Raw genomic sequence first — 22,001 nt, forward strand, 5'->3', positions numbered from 1 at the left:
AAGCATAGTGAACCATAGTGGGTCTATAGTGGGGGTGAGAATCCTCTGCAGAGGTGAGCATAAATCGAGGTACTGCTGAAGAGAGGAACTGCTGAGGAGAGTTATAAAGGGATGGAAGGGAGAGAGAAAGCCGAGCCTACCCGATGCAGCGATGTGCAGCAGAAGACCCAGGATAGCTTTGTCCCCCTAGTCCGGGTACCGAGTCGGAAGCAGTGAGTCTGAAGAGCAGGGACACGGAACAAAGATGGCCCCGGAAGAGCTGGCACAGCAGCACGCTGTAGAGCGGGGGGCATGGTGAAAGAGATGAATCCGGTTGGCCGACGAGCCAGAGAGGGCGTGGACGGCATGAAACGAAAGCGCCCCTGATAGGCTGATGTGTCGGGGGATGTAGCCAGCCGGGAAAATCTGCCGTCCGGCAAATCAAAAGCACCCCTCTGATTGCCGACGCGCCGGGGGGCGTGGCCAGCAGAGAGGATTTGCCGGCCGGCAAGAAAAGCACTGGCCCGATAGGCTGGCGGTATATAGGCGGAGGAGAAAGGACTCCGGAAAAGGCGCACAATGTGTGGGCGTGGATATACGGAGCGCCCGCCAAAAAGAGTGCGAAGTTTAAAGCACGCAGCCGGGGAAGGAGGTGTGGCCATATAAAATGGCAGGGGCTCAAAAAGATGGCTGGGACTGAATGGGATTAAAGATACTGCTACACAGCTGCCATGGAGGTACCACTAGAGGTACTCTGTCCCAAAAAGGGACAGGAATGAGAAAGGAACTTCCTGAGCCGCTGAAGAACATGGGAAATGAATACCTTAACAGCAGGAGGGACGTGCTGTTTCTGGGTCCACGAAACCTCTTCACGGATGAGGATCCATCAGGTGCCCTCGGGTGGGAGAGGGTCGCTGCATAGGAGATACTCCTTCCCGCACCGCCATCGGAGGGTGCAGAAGACAGCGTCAACCCCTTACAAGAAGGGGGCAGACCACCGCAGGTGACCACCATCTTCCTCTCAGTCCTCTACAAGGTGAGGGGTGAGGAGGGGAAAAGGCAAGGATTGGCCACCAGGAATCACCCTGAAACACCCAAAAAGGGTGACAAGGGAGAGAAAGTCCTGCCTGCGAGTCCGAGAGTGGGCGATCCGGATGACATCACACTGCTCTCTTGGTCGCAAAAACGTGGGAAAACAGGGTGAGACCATTACACCCTGTTACCCTGAAGCTGAAGAACCTGAAAGACAAAGGGAAAAAAATAATAAAACACAATAGGGTACCTGAAAAGGAAAAGACGGATATGGGATCAGATCCAGGTCTGCCTCCTCAGACACTAAGCTTAAACATAGTTGTTTTGTGCCTGTTGGTGGGTGTATACTGCTGGGGAGGAGCTATTTTCCTTTTTTTGCCTAGTATCAGCCTCCTAGAGACAGCAGCATACTCCCATGGTTACCTGTGTCCCCCAATGAAGCGATAAAGAAATTAAAATTATTAGCATACAAACATTGTTCCATGTCAGAGTTTTTGAAAGTCTAGGAGTGATTTCCTCATCCAAATGAGCCAACGTTAACGGCGACAAATCGACACTCAGCATTTGCAATTGCCATAACAACAATGGAAAAGCATTTTTTATAATTGAAGTACTCGGATCCACTTCCAGCAGGTTTCAGAATCCGAATGTGTTTGCCGTCCACAGCCCCCACACAGTTTGGAAAATTACAAATTTCCTTTACAAATTACAATTTTTTTTCATCTAGAGTTCAGTTGTTGGTTGGGGAAGGAATTCAGCACGCAGAAAATCACACAATGCACAGCAGGTGTCTCCAACAACCTCAGAAAGGGTGGACAGTCCAATCTGAAATTGAAACTATAGAGATCTTAAGGTCTCTCTGGTAGCCAGGAATATGTGGAAAAGAAAATGGGGAAAAAAATCAGTACATGGCTTTTAGAACAAGAATATTAATGACGAGTGTTTCCTTTTCAAAATTACGTACCTTAGGGTCACTAAAAGACCTTCCTCAGCAGGAATTGCTCTACGTAGCTGTGTGTCCTGCCTGGTGATGGATCCTTTTGACAAGTAGCGGCAATTCTTGGAAGCTCTGTTCAGACATTCTTGTGTAGTCGAAAAACTTTTGCGGGATTTCACGAAGCTCGGTGAACAATGAGTGGTAGGCTCCACGGCACTCTCGGATTTCAAGAATGGGGTGTTGCCAATAGTGTTGACGATGTCTTCTCCGTCTTTCTCTTCTCCTTTCTTCTTCACAAGCCACAGCAAAAGCCAATTTCAATGATAAATCCAGATTCAGATTGAAGCTCCCCACGCTAAGATCCATCTTACAGCAGGATACAGCATCAAAAGAAGATTTAATCTGTGCAGTGTCTCTATATATAGAAATCCCATAAGCCACGCCCATTGGGAAATACCGTACGCATGCGAATAAACAATGCAAACGCATACAAAAACGCATGCACAGGCAGCGTTTTTTCGCCGTCATGCCTAAGATCATGCAGATAAAAAACGCTGAGTAAACATGCGTTTGCATGCGTTTTGGCATGCTTTTGCGCATGCAGATGATACGCTGCACACAGAAATGCTAATGTGAACATAGCCTTAAAGGGTTTATCCAGGACCTTTTTTTTACCATGGGCTTAAAAACTAACCAGCTAGCTAACTACCTGACTGTACTACCTAGTGCCAGTACCGAACTGTTAAGTGACCGCTCCTTCCGGCAATTCAGCAGCTCACTCCTTGTCAATAGAGTAGCCTGGAAGAAGAGGTGCTGCTTAGTTGATGGGGCGTGACTGCAAACGTTACGTTGATTGACAGCCAGCTCCCTGCAGTCTGCAGTCACACCTAGTCAACACAGCAACGCAGAAAAGAAACCGCTGTTCTGTTAATGTAATGTCAGCAGAAAACCACATATCTGCCTGTTAGTTTTTAGGCTCGAGACGATTAATCTCTTAATGGAAAACCGCATACATGCATGTCCTGATATGGTATAATTTGAGAGCTTCCACAGAAAAGAATTCTAGTTAGCGTAACATTATTCCTTTTTGCCCTATTCAAAGGCCTTGTACATCTCGTCATTCAATGCTGCCATGATTCATCTAGGGCTTAGCACTTTACGATAAAAAAAAAATGCTACTTAATATAGTACAACTATGGGTGCACCTCCTGAGTAGTATATATATATTTTTTTATTTCACTTATGTTTTATCACTTATCACTTTACTACAATAAATACACAGAAGAAAATATCTTTTTTGTCTCACCATCTTCTGAAGCCTATACATTTTTCTCATTACTGGAATTATATAAGGGCTTTTTTTGCACGACAAGCTATAGTTCTCATTGGTTCCACGTAACCGTACATACAACTTTCTGATCAGTTTCTAATCAATTTTTTGGAAAGGAAGAGGGAAAAGAAATATGGTATTTTTTAAATATTTTTTCCAGCACATGATGGTTGTTTTATTTATCCATCATCTGCCTCTAGCAGTCGTAAATGAAGAAGAACAATCATAAGGCGCTAATAGGTTGCCAAGACAAATGAGGGTCTGTTGTAGACCCCAGTGTGGCTTTCATGAAGGTATTTATTGATATGAAAACCAACCCATGGCTGGCATTCATAGACCAGGATTTTTTTGCTATACACAGCTGTACTTTGTTCTTAATCAGACGATTACATGTTTAAGTACCTTGAAGGGATTTTCCTAAGAATAATGTTAATTTTAACCAACATTCTATTCAATAGAATTTTAAATAATAATTTCCACAATTGAATATTTAAAAAAATATATATATTCCTGTGCCGAGATAATCTTATAAATGTGCCCCTGCTGTGTACTGTGTAATTGCTGTGTCTGACCGTACAGGAACATGGTCTGATCATACCACAGCTCGTGGTCAGAGGAGGATGGAAAAAACTATACAGATTCTTTATTTGAGCTACAACATTCACTAAAACCAGGCATGTTTCGTCTCACAAAAAGAATCAACTGTGATCCCCATGCTGACCTATCTGAATACCTTTTCCCTCCTCCCTGCCCAGGAGCTGTAGTATGATCAGACCATGCTCTTGTATGGTCAGCTACAGCCATTGCACAGTAGGGGCACATTTATTAGATTATCTCAGGATGGGAACATTTTATATATTTATTTTTAACACATCCATTTGTTCAACTTAATAATTCAAGGTTTACTGATTAAGGAAAACTTTATTAAGTCCCTTTTAAGAAGACTGCAATACACAGTGAAAAGTTTAAAAAAAAAGTTTTAAAATATATTTTAAAAATCTGACAGCGTTAAATCAGCCCGCATAAATAAAATAAAAAATAAAAAAAAGAACGTGGTATCTCCACGTCCATAAAAGTCTGAACAAAAGCAGGATTTTTGGTTACTCACCTTAAAATCTGTTTCTCAGAGCCTTCATTTGGGAAACAGGAAACTATATACTGTATACTGCTGCCACTAGGAGGCTGACATTATGCACAGAAAAACTTAGTTTCTCCTCCGCAGTGTACACCCCACCGACTGGCACTAGGTTAATCAGTTAGTGAGAAAGCAGGGGAAGCAACAAATAAAAAAAACAACTCAAAGTGTAACAATACAACACAGTAAGTAGAGCTGATAAACATGGGAGGGTGCCATGACCCCCAATAAAGGCTCCGAGAAGCAGATTTTACGGTGAGTAACCAAAAATCCTGTTTTCTCCATCGCTTCACTGGGGACTCAGGAAACCATGGGATGTCACAAAGCAGTCTCTGGGGAGGGAGCAGCAGAAACTCTGTTTAGGTCAGAGAACTCACAACTGCCGCCTGCAAGATCCTTCTATGTAGGCTGGCATCTGCCGAAGCCTTGGTATGGACCCTGTAAAATTTGGCGAACGTGTGCATGGAATACCAGGTTGCCACTTTGGAAAGTTGCAGGGCGGATGCCCTATGGTGTACAGCCCAGGAGGCGTCCACTGCCCAAGTAGAGTGTGCCTTAATCCCCAGGGGAGGCACTCTGTTCATAACTCGGTATGCCTCTAAAATAGCCATCCGGATCCAGCGAGTAATTGTAGCCTTGGAAGCTGGCAGGCCTCTATGTGCACCCTCTGTAATGACAAAGAGTCCATCTTCCTAAAGAGGGCGGTCCTAGCCAAATACACCAGTAACGCCCTGACCAGGTCTAACCTGTTCAGTGAACGCTCCAGAGAATGAGTCAGAGCCAGGCAAAAGGAAGGGAGGACAATATCCTCATTTAAGTGAAAGGATGACACCATTTTGAGCGGGAAAGAAGGTAGAGGCCGCAAAACCACCTTGCCCTGATGGAGAATCAAGAAAGGGGAACAACAGGAGAGAGGCGCTAAATCCGAGATGCGCCTAATGGAGGTGATAGCCACAAGAAATACCATCTTTCAAGACAAAAAGGACAGAGACCTCTCGGAAAGGTTCAAAGGGAGAATTCCTAAGGGCTTCCAGGACCAGATTGAGGTCCCAGGGGTCCATGGGTGAATGGTGTCCGGTACTGTAGGGGAGAGCATGAGCTACCCCATGGAGAAAAGTTCTGACTTGTGAACGGGAGGATAAGATTTTCTGAAAAAGAATGGAAAGTGCTGACACTTAGCCCTTTAGCGAACTAAGAGCCAGACCTGCGTCAAGAGTCCCGGCTGGAGAAACGCCAGAATGGAAGGAAGAGCAAAGGACATAGGCGGTATGTGATTAGACTCGCACCAGCTGAAATAGGCTCTTCAAATCCGATAATAGACCCTGGACGACAAATGCTTTCTAGCCTGGATCATGGTCTGAGTCACCCGATCTGAAAAACCCAGACGCTTTCAGAACGGCGGTTTCAACCGACACGCCTATTGCCGTTAAATTGAGCGACCGACAATTCTGGTGGCAGATCGGTCCTTGGGACAGAAGATCAGATCTCTCTGGAAGCCTCCAGGGGACGTCTGCGAGAAGATTGCCGATCTCTGAAAACAAAGACCTTATGGGCCAATCGGGTGCAATCAGAATGACCTTGATCTTTTTCAACAGCATTGGAAGAAGAGGGAGTGGAGGAAACAGAAACAGAAGAACAAACTGTGACCAGGATATTGCCAGAGTGTCGACGCCCACCGCAAGAGGATCACGGGACCTGGAATCAAACAGTGGAACCTTCCTGTTCAGCCAGAGGCAAATCTAATGGAAGACATCTTGATGCAGAGACCACACTCCCGCCGTGAGACCCTCGGCGGCTCAATTGTCCACACCAGGGATATGTACTGCAGATATCCACGGAATCTTCACCTCTGCACGGAGCAGAATCTTGGATACCTCGGCCGTCCAAAACGGACTTAGAGTTCCTCCCCTGTGATTGACATATGCCACCTCTGTGGCACTGTCTGTCTGAACTCAGATCAGCAGACACCTGAGACGGAGGGACAGAAGAATAGCCCTTATCTCAAGGATGTTGATCAGCAGAACTCTGCCGACCAACGACCCTGGACAGTCAGGTGGCGAAAGACTGCACCCCAACCGAGAAGTCTGAAATCCATCATCACAACCTGCCAGTGAATGGGAAGGAAGGACCAACCCAGGAAGATGAGAAGGGATGACAGCCAATTGAGAGATCTTTTGACTTGGGAGGTGAGCCGAACCAGACGATCCAGAGAGAGAACAGTCTTGTTCCACTGAGATAGGATGGCTTGCTAAAGCGGTCTTGAATGGAATAGCGCAAAAGAAATCGCTTCCTACCCTGCCACCATCCGTCCCAGGACCGCCATGGCCGAGCATAAAAAAGGAAGCCGAGGGCCCTGCAGAGAGCGAACCCCCTGCTGGAGGATTGCTCTCTTCCCCTGGGGAAGAAAAGTCCTTGTCTGGCGGGTGTTGAACAGCATGCCTAGAAAAATTAGGCGCTGAGTCGGGACAAGGCAAGACTTTGCCCTGTTGATTAGCCATCCGAATCGAGACAGAATATCTAGAACGATGGACAGACTTTCCAGGGCCTGATAAAAGGATGGAGCCTTGATGAGAATGTCTTCGAGGTACGGGATGAGCACAAAACCTATGATCCGCAAAATGGCCATTAACGTTGCCATGATTTTTGTGAAAACCCTTGGAGCTGTTACAAGCCCGAACAGCAGGGCAACAAATTGAAAATGGTCCTTCCGCACCAAAATGCAGGAATCCCTGATGCCCTGGGAAGATAGGGACATGGAGGTAAGCGTCCTGGATGTCTATGGAGCACAGGACCTCCTGTGACTCTATGGAAGCAATTACTGAACGAAGGGACTCCATCCTGAAATGTCACAAACGGACCCTTTTGTTCAGTAACTTTAGGTCAAGGATGGGTCGAACTGCGTCATCTTTCTTCGGCACAACAAATAGGTTAGAATAAAACCCTGCGAAACGTTTCTGGTCTGGGATGGGAACGATGACACCAGAACTGAGAAGGGAGGCAATAGATGCAAAGAACCGTGGAACCAGAGAAGCATCTCTTGGAGGACGAGATTAGAAGAATCGATCTCGGAGCCATGAAACAAAATATATTTTGTATCCAGAGGATACAACCTCCCTGACTTATGTCCTCTACTGAGGCGAGTCAAACGTCTCTGAAAAAACAGAGACGGCCGCCCAACCTGGGAGATTCCCTGGAATCTGGAGACGAGTCATGCAGAGGAAGATCTGCCAGGTCTAGGTCTGGTGGATCTACCTTGAGCATCACAGAAACGCCAGAAGGGTGTGGGCTTAAAAGAGGCCATTTTGCTATCCTGGTGAGCCTGTGGCCTCTCCTGGGGGAAAACTTCATTTGCAGAGAAACGGCAAAAGGGCCGAAAGGACCGAAGCTTACGCTTCCAAGGAGGCCAGCGAGGTCCATCGTCCCTCCTGTGGCCTCCTTAATAATTTGGTCCAACTTAGAGCCAAATAGATGTGAACCCTGGAAAAGTAAGCTGGAAAGGGATTTTTTTTAAGATAATTCCGCCTGTCATGCCTTAAGCCAAATAGTTAGCTGGATGGCAGACGACTGAGCAGCACATGAAGCGGTGTCCAGGAAGGTGGATACCATGTACTTCCCTGCATGAGAAATCTGGTCCACAAGGTCTGCCAATTCCTACAGTCGGACTCCAGAAAGAATGCCCTGACGGAGTTGTTTAGCCTACGCGGCTGTAGACTTTGACACCCAGGTGGTCGCAAAAGCAGGGCACAATGTAGAAGCGGCTGCTTCAAAGGCAGACTTAGCAGAAGACTCTATGATCCTGTCAATGGAGTTCCTTGTCGGATGCTCCATTCATAAGCGGGAGGACCGTTTTGGTGGATAGTCTGAAAACTGGAGGGTCCACAATTGGAGAAGCGGTTCAGTTCACCGTGAGCTCAGGTGTGTAGGGATATAGGATGCCGAGGCGCTTCCCTCTTTGGAAGCATCTGGTCGGGTTTTCACATTCCCTAGAAAGTACCTCCTCAAATTCTCTGTGTGTGGCAGACCTTAGGAGCTAGTCTTGACCATCTAAACGAAACCACCTGTTATGCAGGTTCCGTAGCGGTATCCATGATGTTAAAGGTCTGACTGACAGCCACAATGAAGCTCTGGACCATGTCTCTCATATTAGAGGCCTGGTCAGAATCCAGGTTTGAGTCATCCTCTGATAGTGCGTCCGAAACCGACTCGCCCAACTCGGGAGAGAAGGACTGGGAAGAAGCAGTCCGCCAGGAAAGATCAGAGGGAGAGACAGAGCAGGAGGTCCTAGAATGACTCTTCAGCCTGGATCTCTTATGGTCCATGTTGGTAGGCACCGCCGGTAAGTTCTGTGAGCCGCTAGTAACGGTGGAGGCAGGAAGGGGCAACCTGTCAAGAGCGGACACCAGAGTCTGTGACACCTTGATTAAGTCCGCCACAGATTGTGCTAAAGAGGTAGCCACATTGGGATAAGGGCACCACTCTCTCCTGGGACAGTAGGGGGCTCCTGCGTAGCAGGCATGGGGGGACTGCTGCAGTCCTGACAAAGGGGAGAGGACTGGCCTGAAGAGAGTTTGCAGTTAAATGAAGAGCAGACAAAGTGTCTGACAAGAGCAGAAGAAGAAGAGGAAACAGGAGGGCGAGAGCACTCTCCTTTAGGATTAGGCATGCTAAGGAGCAGACCCACTATCTAATGCCAGAAGGTTAGGGGACAGAAAGATATATGCCGAGGTGAGTGTCAGTCTGCAGAGCAGAGCTACTCACAGTAAGATGCAGGACCTGTCTGGTTCCAGGCTGTAGAGGGAGCACCATGACAGCTGCAGAAGTAAATGCAGAACTTCCTGCAGAGAAAAGCCACCTTCCGGGTTCTGATGCCGGAAAATGGTGACCACAGGGATGAAGAGGAGGGCCTACAGTGTGAAAAGCGTGCGGGGATTCCACGCAACTGGAGGAAAGGGGAACGTGTGCAGAAGAACTTGCAAGATGAAGGACAGGGAAAGGGGGCCAAGCCAACAGCAGGCGCTCTTAGAAGAGGGGGCAACTGCGGGAGCTCCGAGAAGGGGTGGAGCCAATCGTGGGAGCCTCGAGAAGGGGGCGGAGCCAATCACTAACATCCTGAGAAAGGGCAACGCCAACCGCAGGAGCTCCGAGAAGGGGAGGTTATATTAAGATGAGGGGGCGTGTCTACAACTGGCGGGGGAAAAAAGCCCACTTGTCATATACTTAGATGAAACTTTACTATTTTTGTCTATTGGTATGAAAAAAAACCCAAACGAACACATATGGAACATTTGCAGCCTATCTTATTTTTACAGACACATCGTCATTATTAATTAATTATTATTGATCATGCACTTTTTTAAATGTGGATATATAAAAACAGATGACATACGGACATAAAAAACATACATACGGATGGCATATAGGCGACAATCGTCCATTTTCTAGATGAAAGGCAGATTATTTTTCATAAGCGCATCTGACCCCGGCCTTAGGCCGGCCTCATACTAGAGAGTTTTACGGACGTGAGAGGTGCTGAAAATACGGATTGCATACGGTACAATGCTTCTCTATGCCCCTGCTCCTATCAGCCGTATTTTACTGATCCGTATTATACGGTCTTCAACGGCCGTAGAAAATCGCAGCATGCTGCGTTTGTCACCGTATTGCGCAAAAAATCCGCCAATGAAAGTCTATGGGGGCCAGAAAAATACGGATTACACACGGACCAGCAGTGTGACTTGCGAGAAATACGCAGCGGTGTTAGAGAGAAAAGCCGGCAATTCAGCGCGGTGTACAGTAAAATCACACTGACAGCTTACAATAGAATATGTAGAATGAATGTGTACACATAGAATAGGTATATATATATATATATATACATATATATATATATATATATATATATATATATATATACACATATATATATGTGTCATTGAGACACATATATGTATATATATATATTAATATTTAGTACAGCGCTAGATAGCTTTAAAGCCGGTAATTCAATTGCCGGCTTTTCCTATCTCCTTCCTAAACCCGACATGATATGAGACATGGTTTACATACAGTAAACCATCTCATATCCCCATTTTTTTTGCATATTCCACACTACTAATGTTAGTAGTGTGTATGTGCAAAATTTGGGCTCTCTAGCTATTAAATTAAAGGGTTAAATGGCGGAAAAAATTGGCGTGGGCTCCCGCACAATTTTCTCCGCCAGAATAGTAAAGCCAGTGACTGAGGGCAGATATTAATAGCCTGGAGAGGGTCCACGGTTATTGCCCCCCACCCCCCCTGGCTAAAAACATCTGCCCGCAGCCACCCCAGAAAAGGCACATCTGTAAGATGCGCCTATTCTGGCACTTGGCCACTCTCTTCCCATTCCCGTGTAGCGGTGGGATATGGGGTAATGAAGGGTTAATGTCACCTTGCTATTGTAAGGTGACATTAAGCCAGATTAATAATGGAGAGGCGTCAATTATGACACCTATCCATTATTAATCCAATTGTATGAAATGGTTAAAAAAACACACACATATTATTAAAAATTATTTTAATGAAATAAACACACAGGTTGTTTTAATATTTTATTGTTCTCTCAATCCACCTGAAGACCCTCGCTCTGTAACAAATAAAAAATAATAAACCAACAATATACATACCTTCCGTTGACCTGTAACGTCCCACGATGTAAATCCATCTGAAGGGGCTAAAATATTTTACAGGCAGGAGCTCTGCTATAATGCAGCTGTGCTCCTACTGTGCCCGTCGCTGAATCAGAAACGTGGGATTTCTACGTCCTTTATGACATCATCGTCGCTGTGCCCGTTGCTGATTGGGCAGAGACGCGGGATTTCTACGTCGATGCTGTGCCCGTTGCTGATTGGGCGAGGCCTGGCGGCCTCGACCAATCAGAGACGTGGGATTTCCAGGACAGACAGACAGAAAGACAGACAGACACACAGACACACAGACAGACGGAAAAACCCTTAGACAATTATATATATACTAGACTGTGGCCCGATTCTAACGCATCGGGTATTCTAGAATATGCATGTCCCCGTAGTATATGGACAATGATGATTCCAGAATTCGCGGCAGACTGTGCCCGTCGCTGATTGGTCGAGGCAACCTTTATGACATCATCGTCGCCATGGCAACCATTATGACATCATCGTCGCTGTGCCCGTTGCTGATTGGTCGAGGCCTGGCGGCCTCGACCAATCAGAGACGCGGGATTTCTACGTCGATGCTGTGCCGGTCTCTGATTGGTCGAGGCCTGGCGGCCTCGACCAATCAGAGAGCCGGGATTTCCAGGACAGACAGACAGACAGACGGAAAAACCCTTAGACAATTATATATATAGATATAGATATATACAGTGGGGCAAAAAAGTATTTAGTCAGTCAGCAATAGTGCAAATTCCACCACTTAAAAAGATGAGAGGCGTCTGTAATTTACATCATAAGTAGACCTCAACTATGGGAGACAAACTGAGAAAAAAAAATCCAGAAAATCACATTGTCTGTTTTTTTATCATTTTTTTTGCATATTATGGTGGAAAATAAGTATTTGGTCAGAAACAAACAATCAAGATTTCTGGCTCTCACAGACCTGTAACTTCTTCTTTAAGAGTCTCCTCTTTCCTCCACTCATTACCTGTAGTAATGGCACCTGTTTAAACTTGTTATCAGTATAAAAAGACACCTGTGCACACCCTCAAACAGTCTGACTCCAAACTCCACTATGGTGAAGACCAAAGAGCTGTCAAAGGACACCAGAAACAAAATTGTAGCCCTGCACCAGGCTGGGAAGACTGAATCTGCAATAGCCAACCAGCTTGTAGTGAAGAAATCAACAGTGGGAGCAATAATTAGAAAATGGAAGACATACAAGACCACTGATAATCTCCCTCGATCTGGGGCTCCACGCAAAATCCCACCCCGTGGGGTCAGAATGATCACAAGAACGGTGAGCAAAAATCCCAGAACCACGCGGGGGGACCTAGTGAATGAACTGCAGAGAGCTGGGACCAATGTAACAAGGCCTACCATAAGTAACACACTACACCACCATGGACTCAGATCCTGCAGTGCCAGACGTGTCCCACTGCTTAAGCCAGTACATGTCCGGGCCCGTCTGAAGTTTGCTAGAGAGCATTTGGATGATCCAGAGGAGTTTTGGGAGAATGTCCTATGGTCTGATGAAACCAAACTGGAACTGTTTGGTAGAAACACAACTTGTCATGTTTGGAGGAAAAAGAATACCGAGTTGCATCCATCAAACACCATACCTACTGTAAAGCATGGTGGTGGAAACATCATGCTTTGGGGCTGTTTCTCTGCAAAGGGGCCAGGACGACTGATCCGGGTACATGAAAGAATGAATGGGGCCATGTATCGTGAGATTTTGAGTGCAAACCTCCTTCCATCAGCAAGGGCATTGAAGATGAAACGTGGCTGGGTCTTTCAACATGACAATGATCCAAAGCACACCGCCAGGGCAATGAAGGAGTGGCTTCGTAAGAAGCATTTCAAGGTCCTGGAGTGGCCTAGCCAGTCTCCAGATCTCAACCCTATAGAAAACCATTGGAGGGAGTTGAAAGTCCATGTTGCCAAGCGAAAAGCCAAAAACATCACTGCTCTAGAGGAGATCTGCATGGAGGAATGGGCCAACATACCAACAACAGTGTGTGGCAACCTTGTGAAGACTTACAGAAAACGTTTGACCTCTGTCATTGCCAACAAAGGATATATTACAAAGTATTGAGATGAAATTTTGTTTCTGACCAAATACTTATTTTCCACCATAATATGCAAATAAAATGTTAAAAAAACAGACAATGTGATTTTCTGGATTTTTTTTTCTCAGTTTGTCTCCCATAGTTGAGGTCTACCTATGATGTAAATTACAGACGCCTCTCATCTTTTTAAGTGGTGGAACTTGCACTATTGCTGACTGACTAAATACTTTTTTGCCCCACTGTGTATATATATATATATATATATATATATATATATATATATACCTATTCTATGTGTACACATTTATTCCACCTATTCTACTGTAAGCTGTCAGTGTGATTTTACTGTACACCGCGCTGAATTGCCGGCTTTTCTCTCTAACACCGCTGCGTATTTCTCACAAGTCACACTGCTGGTCCGTGTGTAATCCGTATTTTTCTGGCTTCCATAGACTTTCATTGGCGTTTTTTTTTAGCGCAATACGGTGACAAACACAGCATGCTGCGATTTTCTACGGCCGTAGAAAGCCGTATAATACTGATCAGTAAAATACGGCAGATACGAGCAGGGGCATAGAGAATAATTGGGACGTTTGTTAGGCGTGTTTTACGGACGTATTTTCTGCGCTATTACGTCCGTAAAACTCGCTAGTGTGACGCCGGCCTTAGACTGCGCCGTTGACCAGATCTAATTGTATTTTGAATATTGCAGACCTGAAGGCCATTTTTGTCCATTTGCCCACAATAACAACCCAAAGCAATTGCAGATAAGGTCAGAGAAGAAGCTTAAGAAAATTACAATGGAAGACTGAAATAAACGACTGGCAGCCAGGTGTAAGACGCTCACAGATGGCTACAAAAAATATTTAGGGTCATAGTTGCATTGAAGCGTACCTTTAATTCTGTCCATGTCAAACTGTTCCTTTTCTTTTTGAAATGACAATGTATGGGGACAGGTCAGCTTTTTTTTGTTGTACATACTTAAGACATATTAATAAAATAGTCTAATGATAAAAAATTGGTACACAACCATTAATTTCTGAAGATAGATATTTTTAGAATATATATTCAAGGATGATAATAAATTCTCTGGCACAACAAAAAAGAAGGCCAGCATGTACAGGGTGACCGAAAAGTAGGTATATAATACAGCTGAATCTATTAAACTTATCACAACAGATTAGATGGGTGAACATACACACTGGCGTGCAACAAAGGGAGTTCATTTGCTTCTTACTACATAGTTTAGCACACTTACAAGGCTAAACAGCATTAAAAAAAATGTAAAGTGCTCAAAGTGTCTCATCAGCGTTGCAATATTCTTCATACTAGTCCTGTGTTACAGGGAGGCACAAATTCCTATCTACATCAACGTCTTAGGCCGGGATCACACATTCGAGAAATACGTCCGAGTCTCGCATGGTAATACCCGGCATTGCCGCCGTCACTCAGGAGCGGAGCGTCGGCCGCATAGCAATACATGCAGCCACACGATCCACTCCTGAGTGACGGTGACAATGCCGGGTATTACCATGAGAGATTTGGACGTATTTCTCGCATGTGTGATTCCGGCCTAAAAACGCTTCCAATTTTCATTTGTCCATTGTGTAGTCAGTCTGTGAAGAAAGTTGCGCAAACAAGAGAAAGTGGCCGACCTATTTGTTGTGAGCCAGTAGTGTATGTGTACCCATAAAATCTCATAGAATCCCATTGACTCAACTGTATCTCTACTTTTTGACCATCCTGTACACACACAACGAATCCCAACTCTGTTTTTCAGTGGAACTGAAAAAGTTCTCCCTTGTTACACCACATACTTGCTCTCTTGCATCTCAGTCATTAATGTGGATACTCGCTCCTGAGTTGTTTTCAGTCCATCCTGTGTCCGAACTTCCATTTTTTTATAACTATCCTAAAAGCATAAAAAAGAAAAAGCAGTAAAAATTATCATATGTATTTTTGAGAAGGAATCGAGATGAATAAAAAAAAATGCAATTCTGGAGTTTTGATCGCTCGTTATTGCATTTTAATACAATGTCGCAGCGACCAAAAAAAGTAATTCTGGTGTTTCGATTTTTTTTTCTCGCTACGCTGCTAAGCGATCAGATTAATCCTATTTGTATTGATAGAACGGATATTCTGATTGCGGCGATATCAAATATGTGTATGTTTGATTTTTTTTTTCATTGTCTTATTTTGAATGGGGCAAAAGGGGTGATTAAAGGGAACCTGTCACCTGAATTTGGCGGGACCGGTTTTCGTTTTTTTTTACTACGGAGGACAGAGAATGAACTTCAATCCAATATTGCAGCCAGTATGCAGCCAGCGGGTAAGGAAAGGGTGAATCAAACACCTGAAAATTCCGCCCATATGACCGAAAAAAACGATCCTGCCAAATTCAGGTGACAGGTTCCCTTTAAAACTTTTACTTTTTTTTATATTTTTAAAACTATATATCTTTAAGTTTTTGCATGCTTCAATAGTTCTCCAAGGTGTGATCACTCCTTTTTAGATGCAGAATTACGAGCAGATCTAATTTGATGCAGGTGTTAGTTTTGGGAATGATAATTTACAGGGTGATTCCATAATTTTTTCCTCAGAATTGAGTGATTCCATAATTTTCCCCCTATGCTTGGTTAAAAAAGTAACTATTACTGACTACCGCATTTTTTGTTCTTGATTTCTTTTAGTGTTTCTTAAAGCCAGAAAGTTGCCATTTGAAATGACTTTAGTTTTGTTTCATGTCTGTGATCTGCTGTTTTTCTCTAAAATTAAAGGGAACCTGTCACCTGAATTTGGCGGGACCGGTTTTCGGTCATATGGGCGGAGTTTTCGGGTGTTTGATTCACCCTTTCCTTACCCGCTGGCTGCATGCTGGCAGCAATATTGGATTGAAGTTAATTCTATGTCCTCCGTAGTACACGCTTGCGCAAGGCAAGGTGACAGGTTCCCTTTAAACAACTGAATGAACATCCTCCAAGGCCGATGATTCCATAATTTTTGCCAGGGGTTGTAGCTGTATTTAGCAAGGCTGCTAAAGATGGCAAGTTCTTATAAATCACAGAACATGTATTTCAAAATGGAAAGAAAAATATTTGTTACCATTAGCGTCTTTTTAAGGTTGGCAGTAAATGTTTCCAAAGAGGGGATGAAGCTGCATTCTGTCATCTCCGATTCACAAGTGTCTGAGTGAAAAACTTCACCTTCTAGGTCAGCTGAAGGATTTCCTGTATAGATATTAAAACAGATGTTACTTAATTCACAAGGACTAAAAAAAGTATTATTTATGTATTAGCATGATAGCATTGGAGGCAACATCTTCCAGCACAGGACTGGTTATTTTTTTTTTCTTTAAAAGACCACAATACTAAAGCTGTCATTCTTGTTTCAACAAACATTGCACAAAAATAGTATAAGGAAATATAGGAAGCTTCGAAATATAGCTCGTTTTAATCTCCACTTATGAGCCAGCCCCAGTCTCCTTTATTTATAATGCACTAGGAAAATCTGCTCTACTGAAAAACGATGTACTGCCAGCTCACTCAGCTATCAAATTACAGCTGTTTGTCTAAGGCTAGTTTCACACTAGCGTTTTGAGGCGCTGCGGAGGGCTGCAGACTTCCTCCGTGAAGCCCCGCCCTCAGCCACACCTCCACCACTAGCTCCGCCTACTTATGCATGCGGCCTGTGTACCTATCTTTAACATTAGGTACACAGGTCCTGCGGCTGTATGCGGATGCTTCCGCATGCGTCGTTTTGATGATGCAGAGAAAAAAAGATATTGCAACCAGCTGCGTCCTACGCTGGTCGCCGCATCGTCAAAACGACGCATGCGGAAGCATCCGCATACAGCCACACGACCTGCGTACCTAATGTTAATGATAGGTATGGAGGCCGCATGCAGAAGTAGGCGGAGCTAGCGGCAGAGGTGCAGCCGAGGGCGGGGCTTCAAGGAGATAGTCCGCAGCTCCTCAAAACGCTAATGTGAAACCGGCCTAAGTCTATGAGTGAGTAAGGAGCGCGCACACACACAAAGAGGGTGTGGTTGCTTTCTAGTTTGTGTCTTTACCTCATCCAAAATTGGATTCACAGCCACAATGCTTAATGTCTCTGCATAATATTATACATGCTGCTGCTAAATTTTCAACATGTGCTACAAAAAGACAGGAGAACAGGAATCTCTCATGCCTCTCTAGCTGTCTCACTTACAGAGTAAGGGAGAAGAGAGACATTGGGTATACACGTTGTATGGTGGGTGTCCATAGTAGGGCCTACTTGGGGCCTGTCCTTCTGAGGACAGGAGCTTTGCAGGGGCACAACAGGGAAGATAGTGGAAATAAACTCATCCCCACCCCTTGCCCATACTTCTGGACCACCATTCTCCAACTTTGGAGACTGAGAAGCAAGCTGCTATATTGATACGTCCGTCCATTGGTAAGACTGATCCAATTTTTATTCTTGAGTACTGGTTCACTTGAGCACTTTTGGTTTATGTTTGTGTTTGTCGGTATCCAAGATTTTTTAACTCTAGTATATTAAAGGATATGTTTTAATATTGGGATATCCTCCATAGCTATTTTATGTTTTCAGCCCTGAGGGTACAGTAACGGTGTTGCTTATTGCACGCCATAGCAATTCACTTACAGAGTACAAACTACTCCCAATAGGGTTGAATTTGCACATCCATGTGAAATGTCTGTGTACTGTCTGATTTTTTTTTCTCAGATAGCACTCGGACCCATAGAGTGTGAATAAAATTCACAAATCCGAGTGCAAAATCTGTAACTCAGAACATGTCCTATTCTGATCCTTGTCTGAAGGTCAAGGATACAAATTGGAATGCTGAAAATTTGCTTCCATCTCTCACAGTTCTGTTGCTTTGGGATCAAATTTAATACAATAATTTGACCTTCCAGGAGTCTTTTTATTGGCTAGGCAGCAAACACACTTCCAGTTGTCCACAACATATCAAGACCATGTTTATATTTTCCATTGCAGTTTGGTAAATTCAGTCTGAACAGGGATTGCTGCTGGGAGACTAGAACAAACTTATCAGTCTTTACAGCCAAGCATACAATGTATGCAAACTCATCCTTTCAGCAGTGAGTTTTTCTCACCAGAACTGAATAGTTTACATGGTTTTAAAGTAATTTCAGGCTTTTCAAAGCTTGTGCACTTTCTTTTCTTTGAATCCTCAACTTTGCTTGAATGATGCAGCTCTTTAATAAGCTCTAGCACGATACACTGGTAAACAATCATGTTACATTGTAAAAGATAAGAGCTTAAAAAAAATGTAGTGACACAATTACAATAGAGGATACATACTGTATTCAATGTATTACTATGAAAGTAGTTTTGCATGACCAACAGAGTGGGCACTACATGCACAGTATAATGCGTAGCAGAGAATTTAGTCAAAGTTTGGTATCTGATTTCCTATCGAGTCCATCCATTTCCTTCCATAGCTATAAGTTAGGGCTCATTTAGGCATCCATGTTTCACGTACGAGTTCTGTTAGTCATTTTAGTCATCCAAGTGGTGTCAGTTTTTCATGGATTGCGAGATTAAAGGTCGGAAAAAAATGTTTCTCAAAAATGTGAAAAAAGTACCATATTTTTCGGACTATAAGACGCACCGGACCATAAGACGCACCCCAAATTTGGGGTGAAAATTGCAGAAAAAAAAGATTTTTTTCTAAGATGGGGGTCCGTCTTATTGTCCGAATTTACAGTATCTTACCTGAGGGCTGGCGGTGGCAGAGCAGGGTCACAGGAGGCATGGTGTTGGAAGGTGGGGTGATGCGGTACGGCGTGCACCTAAGCAGGGTCCCTTCCTGCTTAGGTGGGCGACGCCACGGCCTGGTGTCCATGGGAGGGTTGCTGCACTGGTTACCAGCAGTGGTGCGGGGATGAGGAGGCGCAGTGAGCGGGGTCCCTTTCACCGGTGAGATGCAGCAGCCCAGTGTGAGCGTGGTCCCTTTCACCGGTGAGGTGCGGCAGCAGAGGTGCGGGGATGAGGAGGCGCAGTGAGCGGGGTCCCTTTCACCGGGGAGATGATGCAGCAGCCCAGTAAGCAGCAGAGCCAGGTGAATCATGTTGTTATCGGTGGTGGCGGCCATCTTCCTGAGGCCGCGCGTGCGCAGATGGAGTGCTCTGCTTCCCGGGGCTTCAGGAAAATGGCCGCGGGAGGCCGCGCGTGTGCAGATGGAGATCGCGGCGGCCATTCTCCTGAAGCCGAGATCTAAATCTGCGAACTCAGCGTAAGGAAAATGGCCGCCGCGATCTCCATCTGCGCACGCGCGGCCATTTTTCCTGAAGCCCCGGGAAGCAGAGCACTCCATCAGCGCACGCGCGGCCTCGGGAAGATGGCCGCCGCCGCCACCACCGATAACAACATGATTCACCCAACTCTCCTGCTTACCGGGCTGCTGCATCATCTCACCGGTGAAAGGGACCCGGCTCACTGCGCCTCCTCATCCCCACACCTCTGCCGCCACCGCCACCACACCACTGCGGGTAAGCCTGCATTACGACTATTAGACACACCCCCTATTTAATGTGCGTCTTGAAGTCCGAAAAATACGGTACATCTACAGTATCTCACAAAAGTGAATATACCCCTCACATTTTTGTAAATATTTTATTCCACCTCTCCATGGGACAACACTGAAGATCTGACACTTTGATACAATGTAAAGTAGTCAGTGTGCAGCTTGTATAACAGGGTAAATTTGGTGTGCTCTCTAAATAACTCAACAAACAGCCATTAGGCTACAGTCATGGCCAAAAGTATTGACCCCCCTGCAATTCTGTCAGATAATACTCATTTTCTTCCTGAAACACAAATGATTTGGTATTATTATCTTCATACAATTTGTCTTAAATGAAAAAACACAAAAGAGAATGAAGCAAACATTGATTATTTCACACAAAACTCCAAAAATGGGCCAGACAAAAGTATTGGCACCCTCAGCCTAATACTTGGTTGCACAACCTTTAGCCAAAATAACTGCGACCAACCACCTCCGGTAACCATCAATGAGTTTCTAACAATGCTCTGCTGGAATTTTAGACCATTCTTCTTTGGCAAACTGCTCCAGGTCCCTGACATTTGAAGGGTGCCTTCTCAAAAATGCCATTTTTAGATCTCTCCACAGGTGTTCTATGGGATTCAGGTCTGGACTCATTGCTGGCCACCTTAGAAGTCTCCAGTGCTTTCTCTCAAACCATTTTCTAGTGCTTTTTGAAGTGTGTTTTGGGTCATTGTCCTGCTGGAAGACCCATGACCTCTGAGGGAGACCCAGCTTTCTCACACTGGGCCCTACATTATTCTGCAAAATTTGTTGGTAGTCTTCAGACTTCATAATGCCATGCACACGGTCAAGCAGTCCAGTGCCAGAGGCAGCAAAGCAACCCCAAAACATCAGGGAACCTCCGCCATGTTTGACTGTAGGGACCGTGTTCTTTTCTTTGAATGCCTCTTTTCTCCTGTAAACGCTATGTTGATGCCTTTACCCAAAAAGCTCCACTTTTGTCTCATTTGACCAGAGAACATTCTTCCAAAACGTTTTAGGCTTTCTCAGGTAAGTTTTGGCAAACTCCAGCCTGGCTTTTTTGTGTCTCAGGGTAAGAAGTGGGGTCTTCCTGGGTCTCCTACCATACAGTCCCTTTTCATTCAGACACCGACGGATAGTATGGGTTGACACGGTTGTACCCTCGGACTGCAGGGCAGCTTGAACTTGTTTGGATGTTAGTCGAGGTTCTTTATCCAACATCCGCATAATCTTGCGTTGAAATCTCATGTCAATTTTTCTTTTTCGTCCACATCTAGGGAGGTTAGCCACAGTGCCATGGGCTTTAAACTTCTTGATGACACTGCGCATGGTAGACACAGGAACATTCAGGTCTTTGAAGATGAACTTGTAGCCTTGAGATTGCTCATGCTTCCTCACAATTTGGTTTCTCAAGTCCTCAGACAGTTCTTTAGTTTTCTTTCTTTTCTCCATGCTCAATGTGGTACACACAAGGACACAGGACAGAGGTTGAGTCAACTTTAACCAATATCAACTGGCTGCAAGTGTGATTTAACACCAGGTGTGTGCCAACACCTGTTAGGTGCCACATATAAGTTACAGGTGCTGTTAATTACACAAATTAGAGAAGCATCACATGATTTTTCGAACAGTGCCAATACTTTTGTCCACCCCCTTTTTTATGTTTGGTATGGAATTATATCCAATTTGGCTTTAGGACAATACTTTTTGTGTTTTTTCATTTAAGACAAATTAAATGAAGATAATAATACCAAATAATTTGTGTTTGCAGTCATTTTCAGGAAGAAAATGAGTATTATCTGACAGAATTGCAGGGGTGTCAATACTTTTGGCCATGACTGTATGTGCACACGTCAGGATTTCTTGCAGAAAATTCCTGAACAAAACCAGACATTTTCTGCAAGAAATCCGCATGCGTTTTTTTCGCGTTTTTTTAGCGGATTTTTCCAAAGGTCCCAAATGCAATAATATAGTGGGAAATCCGCAAAAAATCCACAAAATTAATGAACATGCTGAGTTTTTTACCGCGGTGCGTTTTTTTTTGCGGAAAAAAACGCAACATATGCACAAAAATTGCGGAATGCATTCTAAATAATGGGATGCATATGTATGCGTTTATGCCTTTTTATAGCGGAAAAAAACGTGAAAAAAACGCAACGTGTGCACACAGCCTTAATGTCTAAACCGCTGGTAACAAAAGTGAGTACACCCCTAAGTGAAAATGTCCAAATTGAGCCCAAAGTGTCAATATTTTGTATGGCCACCATTATTTTTAATCACTGCATTAACTCT

At 44.6% G+C, this 22,001-nt stretch overlaps 1 protein-coding gene across 1 annotated transcript in view; it reads right to left on the bottom strand.

The window, feature by feature from the left end:
- The window catches only part of LOC138643344 (synaptonemal complex protein 2-like), a 188,590-nt gene that overhangs the window by 33,281 nt on the left and 133,308 nt on the right, over positions 1-22,001 (bottom strand). Inside the window, exons 11-12 of the mRNA XM_069732268.1 lie at positions 16,259-16,383; positions 14,974-15,068 (exon numbers count right to left, since the gene is read on the bottom strand). Of these exons, the coding sequence (XP_069588369.1) occupies positions 14,974-15,068; positions 16,259-16,383 (220 nt within the window). The remainder of the gene's footprint in view (positions 1-14,973; positions 15,069-16,258; positions 16,384-22,001) is intronic.

This window comes from Ranitomeya imitator, chromosome 6 (genome assembly GCF_032444005.1).
Source record: "Ranitomeya imitator isolate aRanImi1 chromosome 6, aRanImi1.pri, whole genome shotgun sequence".
Taxonomy (NCBI): Eukaryota; Metazoa; Chordata; class Amphibia; order Anura; family Dendrobatidae; genus Ranitomeya; species Ranitomeya imitator.